This window comes from Procambarus clarkii, chromosome 59 (assembly GCF_040958095.1).
Source record: "Procambarus clarkii isolate CNS0578487 chromosome 59, FALCON_Pclarkii_2.0, whole genome shotgun sequence".
Taxonomy (NCBI): domain Eukaryota; kingdom Metazoa; phylum Arthropoda; class Malacostraca; order Decapoda; family Cambaridae; genus Procambarus; species Procambarus clarkii.
The window spans coordinates 22020977-22039633 of NC_091208.1; the positions used below are offsets into that span (position 1 = coordinate 22020977).

Consider the following 18657-nt stretch of genomic DNA (forward strand, 5'->3'; position numbering starts at 1 on the left):
CAGTCTCATTTATATATATGTCTAACCTACATTTGAAACAACCGAGGGAGCCTCCTACTATTATGTTATGCGGTAATTGGTTCCACAAATCAACAACCCTGTTACCGAACCAGTATTTATCCAAGTCTTTCCTAAATCTAAACTTATCCAATTTATACCCATTGTTTTGTGTTCTATTTTGTGTTGATACAGTACTTTTAATACCCTATTAATATTCCCCCTTATTCCACTTGTACACCTTTATCATGTCACCCTATAATTCTTCGCCTTTATAGATAATGTAAATTAAACTGTCATTCTTTCTTCATATGACAGGGTTCTAATTTGCGGGATTAACTTTGTAATCCTACAATGGAGGCGTTCCAGTAAATTTATATCCATTCTATAGTATGGCGATCAAAACTGAAGTGTATAATCTAAATGGGGCCCTAACAAGAGCAAGATATAGCTGAAGAATAACAGCAGGTGTTTTATTACTAATGCTGCGAGAAATAAATCCCAGTGTTCTAATCATACAGATTTTGCTGTTATTACACTACATTTTTATGTACCATATTGAACTACAAAACAGTTCTGGTGGGTTTGGTAACGACCAAGAACAGCATTTCGCACCATGCTACCAGCAGACAACGCCACCAGCAGAATACCTCCAATATTGCTAACTCTAGCCTATGAATCATTTTCCTCATATTTATTTTCTAAAGGAACATTAAGTCCTGTTACATAATGCATAGATGGTCAAAACTGGTGCTGTAAACCTCTCACTGTGAACATCATAACCCAGCTTGTGCTCACTGATATCTGAACCTTGTACAGTTTTTATCAGTCAGGATATTCTATAACACAATCATTGCAAAATAATTAGTTATTTATTTCATCAAGTAATGTGGATGCAAGCTGCGCTGCGGTGAGCAGCAGCAGCATATGTTATCCGTGGTCGCCCGCTCAGTAATGAGGCTCGTGCACCCGGGAGGGGTGCCCATAATTTTTGTCAAAGGTGGCGTCTGTTTACTATTGTGAAGTATAATATCAAAATTGTTAGAGTACAGAGGTTTGCAACACGATCAGTGCTAGAGCCGAGGGTTAGGTTATTAGGATAAGTTAAGGACATTAGATTTCAAAACCTTTTAAGACAAAGGTTTAAGAACAAAGACACCCTCTTTAAAATGTGAGAAATAGGAAGAGCAGATATAAGTGGAAGCTGGAAATGCAGACGAGTTGAAGTGATAGGAAATATAGTACTTGTACCCTGCATGAGTGGTCAAAAAATGGAATGCACTGGAAGTAGCAGTTGTAGAAGCCAACTCCATCCACAACTGCAAGGCCAGATTTGACAGTGAATATGAGAATAGTTAAATTACAACGAGACAGGTGTGAGGATAGAAGGGTGGGCATAAAGACATCACTTCCTCATAGTCACCAATAGGTAAGTGCATATAAACATTCTTTAAAAGAAAATTATGGTTAACACTTTTGCTCACAGAGGGAGCGAGCGCCAGACCACCCCAAGGTGCGCCGTGCATTTTGTGGGAGTGTGCGTTTTTTTAATCTTGGTTTTCACACTTTTCAATTTTGTCACCTCAATTCTCGTCCTAGGTCTTTCATTTTGGTATCAATGTGTTCGCAATAAAATTCCCTACAGGAGTTTATGCATATTAAGTCTAAAACCGCAGTGCGCCCTTCCCGAAGCCAAGCCGAAAACTGGCCAAATTTGTTAATTTTTGACGCCATACTGAGTCATTAACGAGCAAAAAGTGTTAAGAAACTTCACTGAATTGCACGACAGGGTTGCCAAATAAGACAAGAAAATGAATGATGGGTAGACTGCATTTTCGTAAACTGAGAAAGCTGTTGATACAGTTCCTCACAAAGAGTATTACACAAGATGGAGAGGCAAGCAGGGGAACATGCAAGGCACTTGAATTGGTACAGGAGTAACTGATGGACAGGAAACAAAACGTCATATTCTGAAAGGATACATCAGGCTGGAGAGAGTGGAAAGTGGTGTTTCACAGGGCTCTGTCATAGGACCATTGCTCTTTCTAATTTATGTAACTGACCTCCCAGAAGAAGTGAGCTCATACATCATGTTATTTGCAAATAATGCAAAGTTAATGAGGAGAGAGAGAACTAAAGAGGACCGTAGTGTGCTATAAGAAGGCCTCAACACACTTCAGGAGTGGGTAGATAAATGGCTGCTGTAATTCAATCGGAGTAAGTGTAAGTAATGAAGATGGGTAAGGGAGACAGGAGACCTGTCTTTAACTATTCCATGAGGGAAAGACAGCCACAAGAAACTGTAAGATAAAGACCTGGGAATAGACATAATTCAAACATTAACACCAGATTCTCATGTGAACGGGATAACAGCAGCAGCCAATGGCATGTTAGCAAACATAAGAATGCCATTTAAGAATCTAAACAAAGAGGCTTTTAATTTCATACACATGGCCTATGTGAGATGTTACTTGAATATGCAGCATCAGTAACCCACACCTTGTGAAGCACAAAACAAAGTTGAGAGATTTTCAACTAGATTAGTACCAGAATTGAGAGGGCTCAGCAATAATGAGAGATTGAGGAACTTGCCATCACAACCTGAGAGGAAAATGGGGGGGATATGCTCACTACATAGAAGATCCAGGAGTAATAGACTAAGTGGACAAAGAAAGTTCATTTGAAGCCCAGTAGGTAGGTCAGGGGACATTATTGGAAGCTGGACATGTATTTGAGTTGAGGCATAAGGAAGTTTTCATTCTCTGTACAGATGATTGACAAGTGCAATACATTGAAGGAAGAGGTTGAAGTTAATTTCACCCACAATTTTAGAAAAAAATATAAAATGTTAAAACTATCACATTTTAATATTGCTTTTGAGTTTTTTTGCCAGCACTTGATTAACAATGCATTTTTTGCAACAAAGTTTACTTATTCTTTAGAGATTGATAGACTTTCCCAGTACTGTATCACAAGCTTATGTAATTAGGAGAATTTAATAGTTGTATGATCTCAACAGTGATAAGGAGAAGGAGACGGAGTCCAGCTCGGAAGACGAAGACGAAGAGGAGTTTACTGGACTCAGATCAGGAGAAACTAAAATGGAAGTTGATCAGGATGGTGAGTTTGTCATTCATGAAATTTTTTACAATAAAGTTAGTTATAATACATTTCTGAAACATTGTGTATGGATCAAACACTATTTAGTTTTTTTATCTTAACAATTCTAATATAATGTTTGAAAAGAAAATAAGTGCTTTAAACTTAAGTCAAACTTTGAGATAGAACAAAGTATTATACCTAACAGGACTATTTTGGAATGTAGCCCACTCTTCGGTCAATTAATAAAATGTCTGGACTGATGCAAGTACTGTATAGTTCTGAGGGTGGATATTTTTTTGCATCTGCTTTACTACCTCCATTGTGAAGTGGTGTGATTTCCGCTGTTTTACACATGCCACGGGATAACCAGTATCCATCTCCAAAATATGTTTAGGGCCTTCAGTAGTCGTTTTTTTCACATCCTGATGATTGTAGGCTACCTGTCATACTTAACATACGTTAGATAATAACTGAGAGGATGCACGTTACACGTTGCTGCAAGGATCAGTTGACGTTCTGCTATGGATGTATTGTAGTGTGATGGTGGTGTGGCTTCAACGTCATTCTGTAATAAGTACTGTACTGTGCAACATACAGCAACTGGATGGAGTATCTTTGTTGGTTGTATTCATTTTCTCTCTCTCTAATTTACTCATATTTCTCCTGAGTTGATGTCTCTCCATACTATAAAGTGGTAAATAGGGAAATGAGAATGATGAATTTACATAGGTTTCACAAATAACAGTTCTCAAGGCTGAAAAAAGACAATTTTTTATGCCTGTAACAGAACAGTAATACATGCATTCACCAATCTGTGATCATAGTGGTAGATGTCATATTTTCCAGCAGCTGTTTTAAGGGCTAATACAGATTATAAGGTGAAGATACGTAAAGTTAATTGTATTTCACAATTCAGATTGGTATACAGAAGCGAGCACCCTAAGTAGCCATGATATTCAGTGCTGTTTTTGCAATAAATTATTAATAATAATTAGTCTGTAGGTATATAGGTAGGCTTCCATTTTTTAGCCATGACATTAACAGTAACTACTACCCACAGTAGTGTGGATAAATTTTGAGTGCCATTTTATTTCTGGATGGTGAAAATTTAGGGTGGTTAGGAATATTTATAATAAATAATAATAATAAATTTTTCAAGTGTACGTACAAATTATACATGAACAGTGGACGATTCATTGGTAAGCCAAAAATAGTGTATAAAGCCATTAGTACGCCGAGGGTTTCTGAAATTTAGGTACATTTGTAGGTCCATGTTTGTGTTGGGTCCATAAAATTGTTATACCATAATGCATAAATGTGTGTGTTATTGTAGGTGTATTTTAAATACTATATTGAGCAATTTCAAACTAACCATTTACCATTAGCAAAAAAAATAAAACATTTTATGAATAGGAGGCAAGTACAGTAATTACGAAGCAAACCAAAACGTGCCCATAGAATGCAGGAAAAAAACGTGAAGCACTGTTGTAAAACTAAAATAGTCCAGACTCAAACCAAGCATACCAAAAAAATTCACTTTTATGGATAGATAAATTGGATAGACAAAATTATATATTACAATACTAGGTTCGTTTGGAAATGTGAGGTGAATAAGGTTAAATAGATGAAATATGAGGCTATATTAAACACAAGTTGGTACGAGGATGGAAACCTTATACAGGTATAAGTTTGCCATATTAAAGACAGAATTTGTGTACCACATTTTAGAAGATGCCCTCTATGATGATGATTTTATTGTTTACCTTTTAATTACAGTTGAAGAAAGATGCTTTTAACCTTTAATAATAAAATACATGTTTGCAGACTGGGCAGAGGTATTTGACAAACGGTCTAGTGGGGGTCAAAACAGTGGCCCGGAGGAACCTGTAAACCCCTGGCAGTCGGCCCCCATGTCAGATACCTCTGACAATACTGGCTGGGCAGACTTTGGTGGAAATGTATTTGGAGGTGCTTCCACTGTGGATCCATTTGGACAAAGTCGTAAGCATAAAAAGGAGACGTTTTCTACAGATTTCACCAATGTCTTTGGTCCTGCTATGGCTCAGCAAGATAGCTCAAATTCTGTTTTTGGTGACACTACCACCAACCGAGAGGCCTTCAAAGCAGATTTCTCTAATGTGAATTTTGACTCGGCATTTGAATCTAACTGTGATGACCAGAAGAACACGGTTACCCCGGCAGGTGACCCTCAAAATAGGTGAGCATAAAAATGCACCGTTTATGGAATAAACTGTTCTAATTTGTGTTTAAAGCTTTCTGGTTAACATTCAGTGCATGACATTTTGTTGTAGTAATATTAACAGATAACCTTGCATCTTGTATTGCATATTTGCATGTATTTTGATGGTTTTTTAATTTAATGAATATGCAAATTGGAAGTACCCACAATAATTAAGTTGAGAAATATTGTGAAATGGAGATAAATGAGTAATATTTGTGGCATCTTGTTACATACATTTGGAGATCCTGTCATGAGATTGAATACTGTTCAATGTTTACATAGAGCATTTCCTTTGTTCTGGCATTAATAATGCCCTGCAGGTTTAAATATATTTTAATACATTTTCCAGAGTACCTTGATTAGATTTAAGCATGAAATGCACCAAATATTTTGCTGATCTTGATTATATCTGATACCACACTGTTGTAATACATACAGTAGAATTTTAATGAAATGCACATATATTTGGTAATGAGATTAACATGAATGCTCTGAACCCTTACAGTGGTTATTCTCGTATGTTGATTTAAACAATTATTGTCTGGGTTTTACATGTGTATAGTGCTAATAAGATACAATAGCTCTCTGTGGATGTAATGGAGTTTATCTTAACCCTTGAAAAAAAAGTCCTATCATTTCATGGTTACGTTACTATGTGAATGCGGTTATTGTCGTGCATGTTACTAGGGGAATGCGGTCATTGTCATTGTATCAAATTCCATCATAATTACATGATATGTATATTAATGAGGATCATATGGTTTCCACAACTCCATATGGTTGTAAAAATATAAACCAATCATCAATCAAATCATTCTCTTTCATTATGTGTAGCCTGCAGTGATAAGTGGTGGCTTACGCCTTTTTATCAATCTATACTCACATCCATATGATGCCATATGTACATTGCCCAGAGCCCAACACCATTGTATATTAAGTTCATATTTTTTTCACCACTATACAGTATACTGGTTGTAATGGAATATACCAGGTAAACCGATCAATTGAAACATTATCGTGTATTATGTGAGATATGAGATTTATCATGTTATTCAACACACATACTCCTGCAAATAAAGGTAAACGAGTGATAAAGAATCAGTGAAACACTTGAGGATAACACAGGAAGCATCAGCAAAGTCAGGCACCAGTTGTTGACAGACGCCAAGACATAGCCACCATGCAACCTTCCAGAGCGCCTCCATGGAGTGAAATGATAAATACTGTATATACTCATTTTCATGTTTTTCTTACATTTTGCATGCAAATTAATAATTCCATAATGAAAAATTATTTTTTAAAATTGTTATATTTTTTGCACATAGGCAGGAATGATCATTCATTCTTGGCTGTGCGCACAAAATTGCCTATTGCTATAGCCGCTGTTCAAGGGTTAATGAGGTATTCATGAAAGATTTTAAAGTACATAGGATAAACATGGTAAAATTTGTATATATTAAATTTGTTACTGTACTTGAACGATAATATATTATCGATATATTTAGACTAAACTGCAATGCTTGGATGGTGTTTTTGTTTTTAGATGTGCTAGAGTTTACTTTTGTTGCTTAATGTATCTCTTTAAGTCTTGCTGAATTGTGTGTAGACCTGTGTTTTAATCTTTGTGCTGTTTCTAACTCGGTTTTCAAATAACCATTGAACTTTGTAGTGGATAATAATTTAACATAATGCATGGCTTTGGTATGCAGTAATTTGGAACCAGCAGAGAGTGAAGAAGAGTCAGGGAAGAGAGAGGAGAAGGACCAAGATGATTTAGTAGATAATTTCAAGTAAGTATTCACACTAACACACTTGTATGCCTTTCAATACTTACTTTTAAACTTTTATTTCTGTTTATATTTTTTGAACCCAGACACTGACACTCCAACAGGGTAACTCAGCAGGGAATAACAGATTGTCTCGTGTAATGTAAAGCTCCAAAGGTGCTCAAATCTTTTACTTATTAAAATAAGATTTACTTCCTGGTATCGATATATTATGTGCGTCCAAAATACTGTTCAGTAGTTGAAAATTTCTTGTTTGTAATCCCTAGATAAAAGTGTGTAATGTTACTCTGTACTGTAAATGGATTAATGATATCATTATAGGAGGGCCTGGCAAAATCAAATAAAGTGTCTTGAGATGTAAGAGATTGTATAACTTAAGAAAAGAGAATGATGCACTTGAAAGCAAAAGCAAAGAGCTGTGCCTGAAGTATGTAAGCTGGTAAATGTCACTACAGTATATACATTAATATTTTTGTGTTTTGGAGGTGGTGCACATTTCCTTGGCAAAAGTGAACCACCAACTTGGCCATTTGCTCAGCAATGCATAGTATTAAACTTGTTGTTTGTTAAAAGCTTAGAACATTGATTCTAATACCACTAATACCAAATTACTTAAAAATGACTGGTCTTAAGTAAAGAAAGGGGGGTGGAAAGGGGTGGGGGGTTAATTCCTAGTTGGCTCACCCAACTTGTACCCAACCATCACCAGGTATGTGCACCTACAAGTCAACAGGGTAACTAGGCTCTGTGGAGACCAACAGTCAACTTAATTCAATTAAGTTGAAAATTACTTTCTCTGAGTTTGAGAGAATATGGAGAGAGAGAGACTGAGACAGACAGACAGTGTAGAGCAGTAAAAGGTCATGGTGAATAGATTCACTAGATACCCAGTAAGTAGGAGGCAGAGCCCAAGAGTTTGATCCCATTTCCCATAGGCATAGTTAGATAAGCACATGCTCTTGGTGTTGGTGATCATCCAGTTCACTTTTGCTATATTCAGGGAGTAAAAATGTCTTTGATGCCTTGCAAGCTACAGTGAAGTCAACGAGAACATGAAAAGCCTTGCCACAACCTAGTGCACAGTCATGAGAGAATCTAAATTTCTTAGTTTTCAGCATGTTAGTAATTCTGCTTTTCACCCAGATGAAATCACATCATATCCATGGAAGAATGACACACAGCTGGTGTGGGACTACACGTGTGTCTACCCCCTGTAGATTAGGTCAGCAGGGTGCTGCCAACCGTAGTCAAACAGACAAGGTGATACTCTTTAAGGAACTTGTGCTCTCATTTAGAATGAAGGTCTGTGCTCGCATCCCCTTTCAAGGCAGGTGAATTGCAGCCTAGAGAAAATAGAAATCCTGTACTGCTCAAATACAAATCATCATAACACTGAAACTACTATGGCCTTCCTCAGAGCATTAATATTGTACTCTCTGGAACATACATGAGAGAGAGAGATCTCATAATCAACACATGGAAAATAGGTCAGGTCTCTGCTGCTTTCTTAAAGACAATAACAACTTAATGGAGTGAGAGTACAGCATTACATTCCATCAAAACAGAATGCATGCTACATCCCTGGATCTTGCCTTCCTATGAAGAAGCTTAAAGAAATTCACAATTTCAAATTTAAATCTATTATAATTTGTAATTGAATATTAATAGGTAAAATACAGAATAAATTATTGTTAGGATGGTATGTTCAAACATACATTAATAAAGTTTTTAGGAAACATTTTTTTCAATAAAAATATTTTTTAAATAAAACTGCGTGAATTGACCATTATGAGTGTAATAGTGTAATAACCGAGATTCTAAGAGGACCTGCAATTGCTCGTGGCATTTGCAACAGTTCACGTTGAGGTCCCAAAAGAGCTAACAAGAAGACACTGACATGCCAGTGGCTGAGAAAATTAACAGAAGATATAATCTCTTCCACTATGATATCAAAATCTTGTGGTCAGGTTTTGTCCTGCCTAATCAAAGATTTGCTAGAAGGCGTAGGATGATAGGGGTTCTACATCAAAATTTATAAAAGATGCAAAGCTCAGAGGTACATCAGGTGTGTCAAGAGGCTCTAGGACTCAGGGTACAGAATGACTCGTTCTACCCAGCCACATGGAGAGGTAGGCTTTATCCTTTGTGTAGCCTATAGACATGCTCAACCAATGAAATCACAGCTTTCTGAGCTGACAGAACAGCTACTATGCTCCACATCTGCTTTGGGCAGTTTGGGAAGATAAGGTGACCTCATACCTCCAGTGAGTCATCTCTCTGGCACTTGAACTCTCTTGCATCTACATGCTTAGCCGCGGTTGAATATCTGTGTTTTCCAATCATTAGACTTCTGGGTCATGTAGAAGCTTGCAATGACAACCTACAACAGCCACCATGGTGTCAGTTATCGGTTTAGGGGTTGGTCAGGCAATCCAACTGGTAGTTAGCAAAGAGATCTTGCTGTTGACTGCTTGGAATGATGTGAAAAGGCGTATTAGGTTATTCATTTTTAAATTAATCATTGATGTTTATTCTGGGCTGGATTTGAGCATTCTTTAGTGATTCCCTATCACATACCCCACATGATCTTATAGGGTGCTGGAGTTACTTAATATTCCTTGTGAGGTTGTGCTGTAAGTCATTCTGCCTGACAACATGGTTTCGACAATGGACATGGTAAACTTATCTCGATGATCAGTCAAATGATCATGAAAAATACTTCCCATATATATACTCAGAACATAGCTTTGCTTACATTTTTATACTTTAATAACATACAAGGATATGAACAGTAAAAGTTCTATGTAAGTAAATGGTTTACATTTGGATTTTAATTTTGATCATAATGTATTACAATTCTGTGACAGATTAAGCCTACCTGCTTGTTGAATTACTGTAGAATAACAAATTACAGCACCTTATGAGTTATATTTTTATTCAAGTAGTGAACTAAGAGAACATTTCTTGAGCCTTTTAATATATCCACAGTACAGTGGAACTGATAGTATGATCAGATCCCCCTTCCTAAAATCAATTTTTTTCACTAAGTATTTATTGTCAGATTTTGGGTATTTGTTATACACTACAAATGGTGAAACACACAAATATTGTACGAATTACGCATTTTTTAACAAATTTTTTTTGCTTGCATTTCTAAAAAAAAAAAGATCAACTTGTTCTGGTTGAGACTGTGTTGATCTGGATTATCTAGCCCTTAGGTATCTTGGTTCCACTGTAATATATATATACAGTACACTCACATGTACACTAAACATAAACACTTTCTGGGGGGAGCCCTTCGTGGTTCCCTGAAGCTACGATACTTATATAGCGCCAAACTGCTAGGTGCCATCAGCTGAAGAGTTCTTATTTGTCTACCGGGGACCATAAGCCAGAACCTGGCCCCTTCGAGGGGCATAGGGAGCAGTGGCTCTATGGAAAAAACATTTGTAAATTTATTCATGTCAGCCAACACCAAGGGAAGGCACCCAGAAAGTCAAAAAGAAACCACTACTTGCTTACTACCCATCAAGTAAGCCAGTTGTCTAGGACTATTTGTCTTTCCTCAGGTTAGGAGTGGATTTTGGTTGGTGGGGCACACTGGTTTGTGTGACCTGATGCCTGACAGGTCTGACGTCAGACAGCTGTCAGGGCGCCTGACAGCTGGGTGGACAGTGCTTCGGATTCGTAGTCCTGAGGTTCCGGGTTCGATCCCCGGTGGAGGCAGAGACAAATGGGCAAAAAGTTTCTTTCACCCTGATGCCCCTGTTACCTAGCAGTAAATAGGTACCTGGGAGTTAGACAGCTGCTACGGGCTGCTTCCTGGGGATGTATAACAAAAAGGAGGCCTGGTCAAGGACTGAGCTGCGGGGATGCTAAGCCCCGAAATCATCTCAAGATTACCTAGTCATGGTGCCGATGTGGTCACTCCAGCTTATATGGCTGGTTGGGTCTACGATTCTTCCTTGTTTACTCATTCTCCATGGTCTAGTGCCTTGAGAATTAGTTTGTGGTCCTTGTTTTAATTTTTGGTCCTTTAACGGCTCTTTTTTTTTCGTTTGTGCTGCATTTTGCTTAGGGGATTTATTCATACAGTTCCTGCCTCCATTAGGTTTTGCCTAGCGAATCATCCCCTTTGGTCTCTCTTGCCCTTTCTGCTGGCATTGAGTTTCAAGGGGGCTTATACTGTATAGGGGTTACCTGCATAGCATTCTAAGTACCTGGGCTTAGCTTCAGAGAACACTCGCCCTGCAGACCCTGGAAATCCCCTGCGGGTTCGGTAGTACTATGAATACCTTTACCGGACCTGCTCTTGTGATGTGCCATATTTAGGGTTGGCCATCGTCTGTGTAAATAGGCAATGTTCAGTCTTTCTTCCTCCACCTGGCTGCCTGTTGGGTCGATGACACCTTTGATCCCAAGTCATGTGGGACTTGTTCCTTGCATGTTGCACGTCTTACCCATCCTTTTATTGATGTTCATGGGTATCTGGCAGCAACCACTTTGTATTCATGTTGCTGTGGTCTAAGGGTCCAGTTGGTTGCCTTGGATTACCCTGCTTTGTGGGGATGTTGGCTGTTCAACCGTGTTAACATCGCATCTGTTCTTCCTTCCCTGGCGTGCATGTGTTTCACTCACAAATGCCAATTTCTGGGTGAAACCTAATCGTTTCCTGACAGCCTCCCTTCTGCAGGGTGTTGGGGTGGTTTCCATCATCATAAGAACTGGTGGAGCAGTCAGCTGACCCAGTCTGCCTCCCTCCTCACCCCGAAATGATGGGGAAAGGTAAGGCGATCTAGCTTGCACTAGTTTCACGTATTTTGGATCATTTGTTTACATTGTTGGAGCAGTTCTTTTGGCTGTGTTGAAGCAAGTCTTGTTTCTAACCAAACGGTGATCTGTTTTGTCTTGCCGGTACTTTCCCTTTGTTCCCGGTTCCCGGTCAACCAGGCTGTTGGATGCGGCTGCTCACAGCCCGACGTATGAGTCACAGCATGATTGAGCAGGTATCCTTTGGAGGTGTTTGTCAAAGTCTCTCTTGAACACTGTGAGGGGTCAGCCAGTTATGCCACTACACATAAGGGGCATAGCTGGCCGACCCCTCACAGTGTTCAAGAGAGAACTTGACAAACACCTCCAAAGGATACCTGATCAACCAGGCTGTGATTCATACGTCAGGCTGCGAGCAGCCGTGTCCAACCACCTGGTTGACCAGTCCAGCAACGAGGAGGCCTGGTCAACGACCGGGCCGCGAGGTTGTTGAGCCCCGGAATCACCTCAAGGTAACCTCAAGGTTGGTGGCTAACATGAATAAATTTACAAACAAAAGTTTTTCATGGAGCCACTGCTCCCTACACCTCTCTTGAGGAGGGCTAGGTTTTGACTTCTGGTCCCCGGTAAGCTAATAAAAACTCTGCAGCTGATGGCACCTAGTAGTTTGCCACTATACCAATATAGTAGATTCAAGGAGCCATCAGGGGTCACCCAGAAATTTGCATTTCATTAAATTCAACGCTGGTTTTTGTCATGTTTTGGTTTTGTACTTGTGTAGAATTGGAATTTTCCCTTTTTTAATTATATGGGTTTTTGAAGTAGGCTTAAATTTACTAAATCTGCTTGTCAGAATTTTAGCCTCTCAAAATGAGCTGTGTAAATGAATCTGTTGTTGAACAGTAGTGCATGAATTAGTATTTAGTTAACTCATTAGTGGTTAGAATAATATATAGTTAGCCTTAATATGTATGTACTTTTAAGTTATTTTGCTTTTTTGCAACCTTTAGCAAATACACTTATTAAGTCTGGTGTTTTTGAGTGTTAAAACTGCATGCTTACAAACTTTGCACATTTGGTTCAGCTTCCTATCATCTCGAGGCCTGCTGAAGAACAGTGATGAGAGTTCAGGTAGCGATGAAGCAGGTACGACAGATCCCGTTGTCAGCAAGAGTGACGCGGTAACGCAAGGCGACCCGAGTCAAGAAGATGGCAAGACAATAGCAGAGACGCCAACACAGAGTTAATATTTCCCCCAAGGTATTTCTTTTCTACTCTCCTTGATTTGTTTTTGTATGTAATTTTGATGAGATTTTAATGGTATGTATTTGTTTGACCTTGGCCAGTCATGGACAAACTTAGAATTGTCACAGCAATAATATCCTCCCTGTATTTATTCTCTTTACTTTTCCAGCACATGATAACTGAACTTTGGAATTGAACAATTTTGTTTGTACTGTACTGTATTTCTTCCTGCATGATATCCATAAATAAATATTACTCTTTGTATCTCATTGACTTTACATGACAAGTGGATCACCTCTTAATTTCAAAACTGCCATTGTTTTCACAAAGCATTACTTTCCTTGTAGCAGGAGGATGATCTTCGACTTGTTTGTTTATGGAAGCAGTCATTTTAAATTTGTAGCTAAATTCTTTACCCTCATGCCTTCAGCATGTTGTTGCTTTAATTATAGTACTCATATGTGTCATGATATAAATTGCTATGATGGGCTGGACATTTGGGTTTTATAATAAAACGTCACAAAGTGTCAACTTTAGTAAACTCGTTAATTTGATTTTAAAATGCACAAGTGTAGGGTTAGTTTCCTCAATTATATATCAGACTAACATCTTTAACACTTAACATTATAATGAAGGATTCATATTTTGACTGTGCATTTTTTTGCCGTCAGGGTGAGGAGTGGGAGGATCAACTGTATGAGGATGTAGGATAACTGCCTGCCAGCAACACCTCAGGATTGACATGCCTGATATATACTTCCAGTCTAAAAATGCTCTAACCTCATAGAAACTCTCCAATGGAATTGCCTTTATTTAGGTTTTTGTATTTGTGATAAATGTTGTCTACCACAAAACAACAACAAATGTTTTCCTTCAAGTTTTTTCAGTGGGCTTAGTGAAGTGTAATATTTCTGCTTTACCACAAAAGTTGATTTTTAACTACTACAATGTAAACTACATTTTTGAGATGAGGGATGCTAGAATTCATTTCCCCGAGCCACAGATTTTAGATGTATTATGCAGTGTAGAAGAACGTGCCTGGACAAGTTGCACAAGAGAAGGGAAGTTTGCTTCCCTTCCCATGTCAAGGTAACTTGCCAAATTATATTTATTTACATATTTTATCCTAAACAGTGTTACTAATGAAACAAATGTAGTTATTATATTGGGTTTTGATAACTAGTAATTATACAGGTCTGGAACTGGATCAAAACGAATTATACACGTCCACTCTAGTGATACAATTCCTAATTGTGTTTTTAACAGTACACTCCATAGTATTTGCCAGAAATATATGAATTAAAGTAATTGTTCCAACATTGAATACAGATATGAACTAGGTATTCCAGCTGATGAATATGAGGACAATGACATTTGTATAAAATTCTTACAGGCCAAACACCTGACATTTCCAGTCATGAGTGAGTGAAACTGTTTTATGAGATGTATGTTGGATGTTGAGAAACTCTGTTCCTGGTCATGATTATTGAGTGTCAACTGCTTTATAGCATGAGAATTTCTCATTGAATTTTGTTATTAGGCTTTACGTGTCACTGTATCTTTTGTCATATACAGTATTTTTAAATAACTGTATTCTGGGTAGTCAGAATTGACTTGGAAAAATGAGGACCAGTTTGATAAATCCATTATATGGTCTCAATCTTGAGTTGTTAAGGCTAGTGTGTTATGAAATTGTTCAATGTTAAATGACAGGCGATATACTGCTGATCAGCCTCGACAAATTTTATACAAATATTCTTTGTTCAAAATTATGTACTTGACCTCTTGAAATGTCATTACCAGCATTTATATATATATATATATATATAAATTACCAGGGAACTTTTAATTTCAGGATTAGACTTCTCATTTATAAATCAATACAGAAGCTTTTTCTTGTCATTAAGTGTTGGTTTATCATTCCAGTGAGGAAGTCTTAGCAAAAATTATTTGGAGACCCAATAGTTTTACTTGGATTAAGTAGGTTATTAGTTTTAGTGCTCTGCAATTAAAGCTGGCATTAAGTGTGTGAATTTACAAAAGAAAAGCCAAAAAGACATGAAACGACTCGTCCCTATCCTCACACCCTTCCACCGGTCTACAGAAAGCTCATTAAGCTTGTCTGAATTGCTATAGTACAAGACAAGTCATTTTGTATTACTGGGAAATTTTTACATCTGATAAGTTCAATGAGGTGCAAATCTGGACAAATGTTCAATGGCAGATCTTGAAAATACAGGGAGCATCATTCCACTACTGAAACAAAATGTGTCTTTGGATTACGTGGCAGAGTTCTCTCTCACTGTTTTAATAGCCCGTAATACTGCAATTTTATTTGTACTATTCCATCTTAAGATCTTGACAGTGAACTCCCAGTTTTGGCCTTCTAGATCTGCCCATTTAGCACTTATTGTTCATTAAAATTGTTGGTTTACCGACCAGTCTGTGATTAACAGTGAATACCCTTTGTAGCATCTCTTTCTGTAGATACTACAACTACTTTTGATTTGGTGCTACTGTTTATTTATTAAATAGATAAAAATATGAATTGTCATTGTCTGCATATGTAGGACATTGAGTAGGCTCAAGTTACTTTCCATTAATAGTAAAATTGTCTTAACAGTACCTATATGGGTTTATAGATTGATTATATATATATATATAAATATATATAAAATTATATTGTATTAAGAGTACAGGTGTTACAACCAGTCCCCTTCTTCCCTCTGCTCTTACTGTGATGAAAGGCACAGTTCTTAGGTTAATTCAAGTCATTAGGACAGTGCTGTTCCCTATGAAGGAAGACCCTAATTGTTCCTAGATATTAAACCTTTATCAGGTTGACACTTATTATCCATACTAGATTACTGAAGAGTCTCCCACAGTTCAGTTGTGTACAGTTAAATAAGTGATCAAACCTCCAAGTGAATATGCAATAGAACTATTGGCCCCCTGACCTCTACAATTCCATAATAACAACCATTACAACCTAGTTATAAATGCTTTGGTGCCAGTGTCCATTAATGAAGTATGCATGGTGTGGCGAGTTGGTGAGAATGGCATTCCAGTCTGTTAATACCAGTAAACTATTAGTCTGACTGTGACATCATGGAGCTTACCATGTATGGTGAGAAGTAAATTATATGAGCTTTTATGATAACACTCCTTGGGTGATAATGTTACTATCCTCGTGTAAGATTGGAAATGGAGTCATTATATTATTGGTATGATTTTTACATTAGCATTCTTACTGAAAGTGCTTTTGTGTGTGTGGAAGCATAATGGCATTGACAGAAATAATTATGCCATGTATGATACCTAGAAAATGCATTATGATGCTGTAAATAAAGGATACCTTTAATTATCGAGTCGTTTTCTTTTTCAAAATTGGTTGTTGGTATGATACCAAGAAGTTGGAATAGTTATGACTGATCTTAATGGTTCAGTGGGAGTAGGTCTGGAGACAAACGTGATGGGTGTAGAAGGTGTTCCAGGGGTAAATTAAATAAGCTGCAGCCTAAAACATGTAAAGTGAATAAAAGCCATGTATTTATAATACATATAATCTGTCAAACCATGTCAGATGAACAGTGGTAGGAAGAGGGGCAAACATAAAACTAGTAGAAATCACCAGCCACTCGAACACCAACCCCCCTAAAAACCAAAAAGAACCAACTGAGGCAACTACTCTGGTACCAAGCCATGAACAACAAAAATATACAAATGAACCTGAAGAAGCTTCTGCCTGCAAGACCTTGTCACTACATAAATAAAATCAAGAAAATTAATACACACAGGCATGAGCTAAGATAGAGGCTTAGCAAACCCAAACATCACAGGCCACAGGAATTACCAAGGCCTGAAGAGAAGGAACAAGCAGGACACCCCAGGCACTAGGGACACTCACTAAATAAACCGATACCAAATGCAGCACAAAGGAAACACGTACTGTGCAGAGTGCCAGTGGCTTGCCATATATACAAGCATGCAAACCCTAGTGCTCCCCTCAATCAATCCCCAGTATGCCCCAACTTCAGAGCCTTGCATAGGAGTCAAAGATCCTTGCACAACTCAGGGTGAGGCACCCTTCACAGGAGGCCTCTATGGAATAAACACCCAAACCCACCAGGGAAGTAACCCTGTCAGGGCAGGGGCAACATCAGTGAGCACCTAGGGAAAAGGCAGCTCAAGATGAACAGTTTCCAAAATATACAAGTGACGCTTGTAAATACATGCACGTGAAGCAAGTGCTGTACTACAGAACACAAGCATTATATAAGTGGGCCTTCACAAGGTAGAGTTGAAAGGATGGCTAACACTTGCCTAGAAAATCGAGGACCTGAAGGGCTGTCAAATGTGTCTGACACAAGGTGATGGATTGAGAATTGTTGACATGAGAACTGGCAGCTCCTGTGGTGCTGCCACCTGGTGGTGGTCAGCCGTTACTAGGGAGTGTAAGACCTAACTACTGCATGGATCGTTTACAGTCATTTCCTGCATTGTTTAATTTCTGTGAACCTTGCAATAGTTTGTTTTGCCTCACTTCCTTTCTGGGGAGTTGATTCTTTGGCGAGGGTGATAATGAATCCTGCTCCCTGCACCTCTTTGGTTTTGGCCTCTAGTTTATGGTAGGCTTTAATTAAGGACTCAGAAGAGCTGATATGACTTACAGGTGTGGAGCTAACTCAGTGCGGCTAACTACAGGAAACCACCATTCTGCCCCTCCAGAAATAATAATAAAGTTTTGCTTGTCAGTAAGTAATTTTGAAATACATTTACCAATTACATGGTTTTTATCATCATTAACACTTGCCATAACTATACCAACAACCCACAAAAATGTATCACTTAAGTTATTAAGTTATCCAAACATGAATAAATCCCTTGATATTTAACTCCTGTGCTTCTGCAAAGTATCCAACAAGATTATTTGTGGGGCATTCAAGATAGTAATTACCATATAAAGGTTAAATTTGTGCTTAGTATACTGTGTCCATAATTACTAGACAATATTTTCTGCATCTCTCTTATCCTAGAATTTAGTCTTTATATTTTTATAGAAGTACGTACGTTAGAATAGTTGGTGGAAATGTTGAGTATGGTACGGAAGTTATCAACACTAACACAGTACAGTACTAGCACTGTACTATGTTAGTGTTGTGTACAGTACTGTAACACAGACACTGTGCTGTACTGTGCTGAGGTACACAGACACAATTCTGCAGATTAGTTATTAATACAGTACAGTGCTATGGTGAGCAATGCATACGTGACACTGTTAATTAGTTGTAAACACTAATACAGTACGATGTATATTAAGTGATAAATTATAGGAAGGGAATCTAAATCACAACTTTATTAACATGAAAACCAATTTTGTTTTCATAAAAGATTCTGAGTTTTAATGCTATATTAATATTTGGTATAAAAATGATAGATTTTCATATACTGTAATATAATCCATTTATATACTGTCACAAAACTAAAAAGGCATATTGATAAATAAAACATACA

The 18657-nt window shown here is 37.8% G+C and overlaps 1 protein-coding gene across 7 annotated transcripts in view; it reads left to right on the top strand.

Annotated features, from left to right (window-relative positions):
- fmt (phosphatase 6 regulatory subunit 1-like protein fmt) overlaps nt 1-13985 on the top strand; it is a 54727-nt gene extending 40742 nt beyond the window's left edge. For 5 of the 7 annotated variants that reach the window (XM_045758585.2, XM_045758589.2, XM_045758588.2 and 2 more), the window contains 5 exons: nt 3017-3117; nt 4924-5317; nt 7051-7131; nt 12983-13158; nt 13815-13953. In XM_045758585.2, coding sequence (XP_045614541.1) covers nt 3017-3117; nt 4924-5317; nt 7051-7131; nt 12983-13145 — 739 coding nt within the window. In that variant the 3' untranslated portion in view covers nt 13146-13158; nt 13815-13953. Of the gene's footprint in view, nt 1-3016; nt 3118-4923; nt 5318-7050; nt 7132-12982; nt 13159-13814 lie in introns of all 7 variants that reach the window. The other 2 variants (XM_045758587.2, XM_045758591.2) reach the window with 2 other exon arrangements.
- The last annotated feature ends 4672 nt before the right edge of the window (nt 13986-18657 follow it).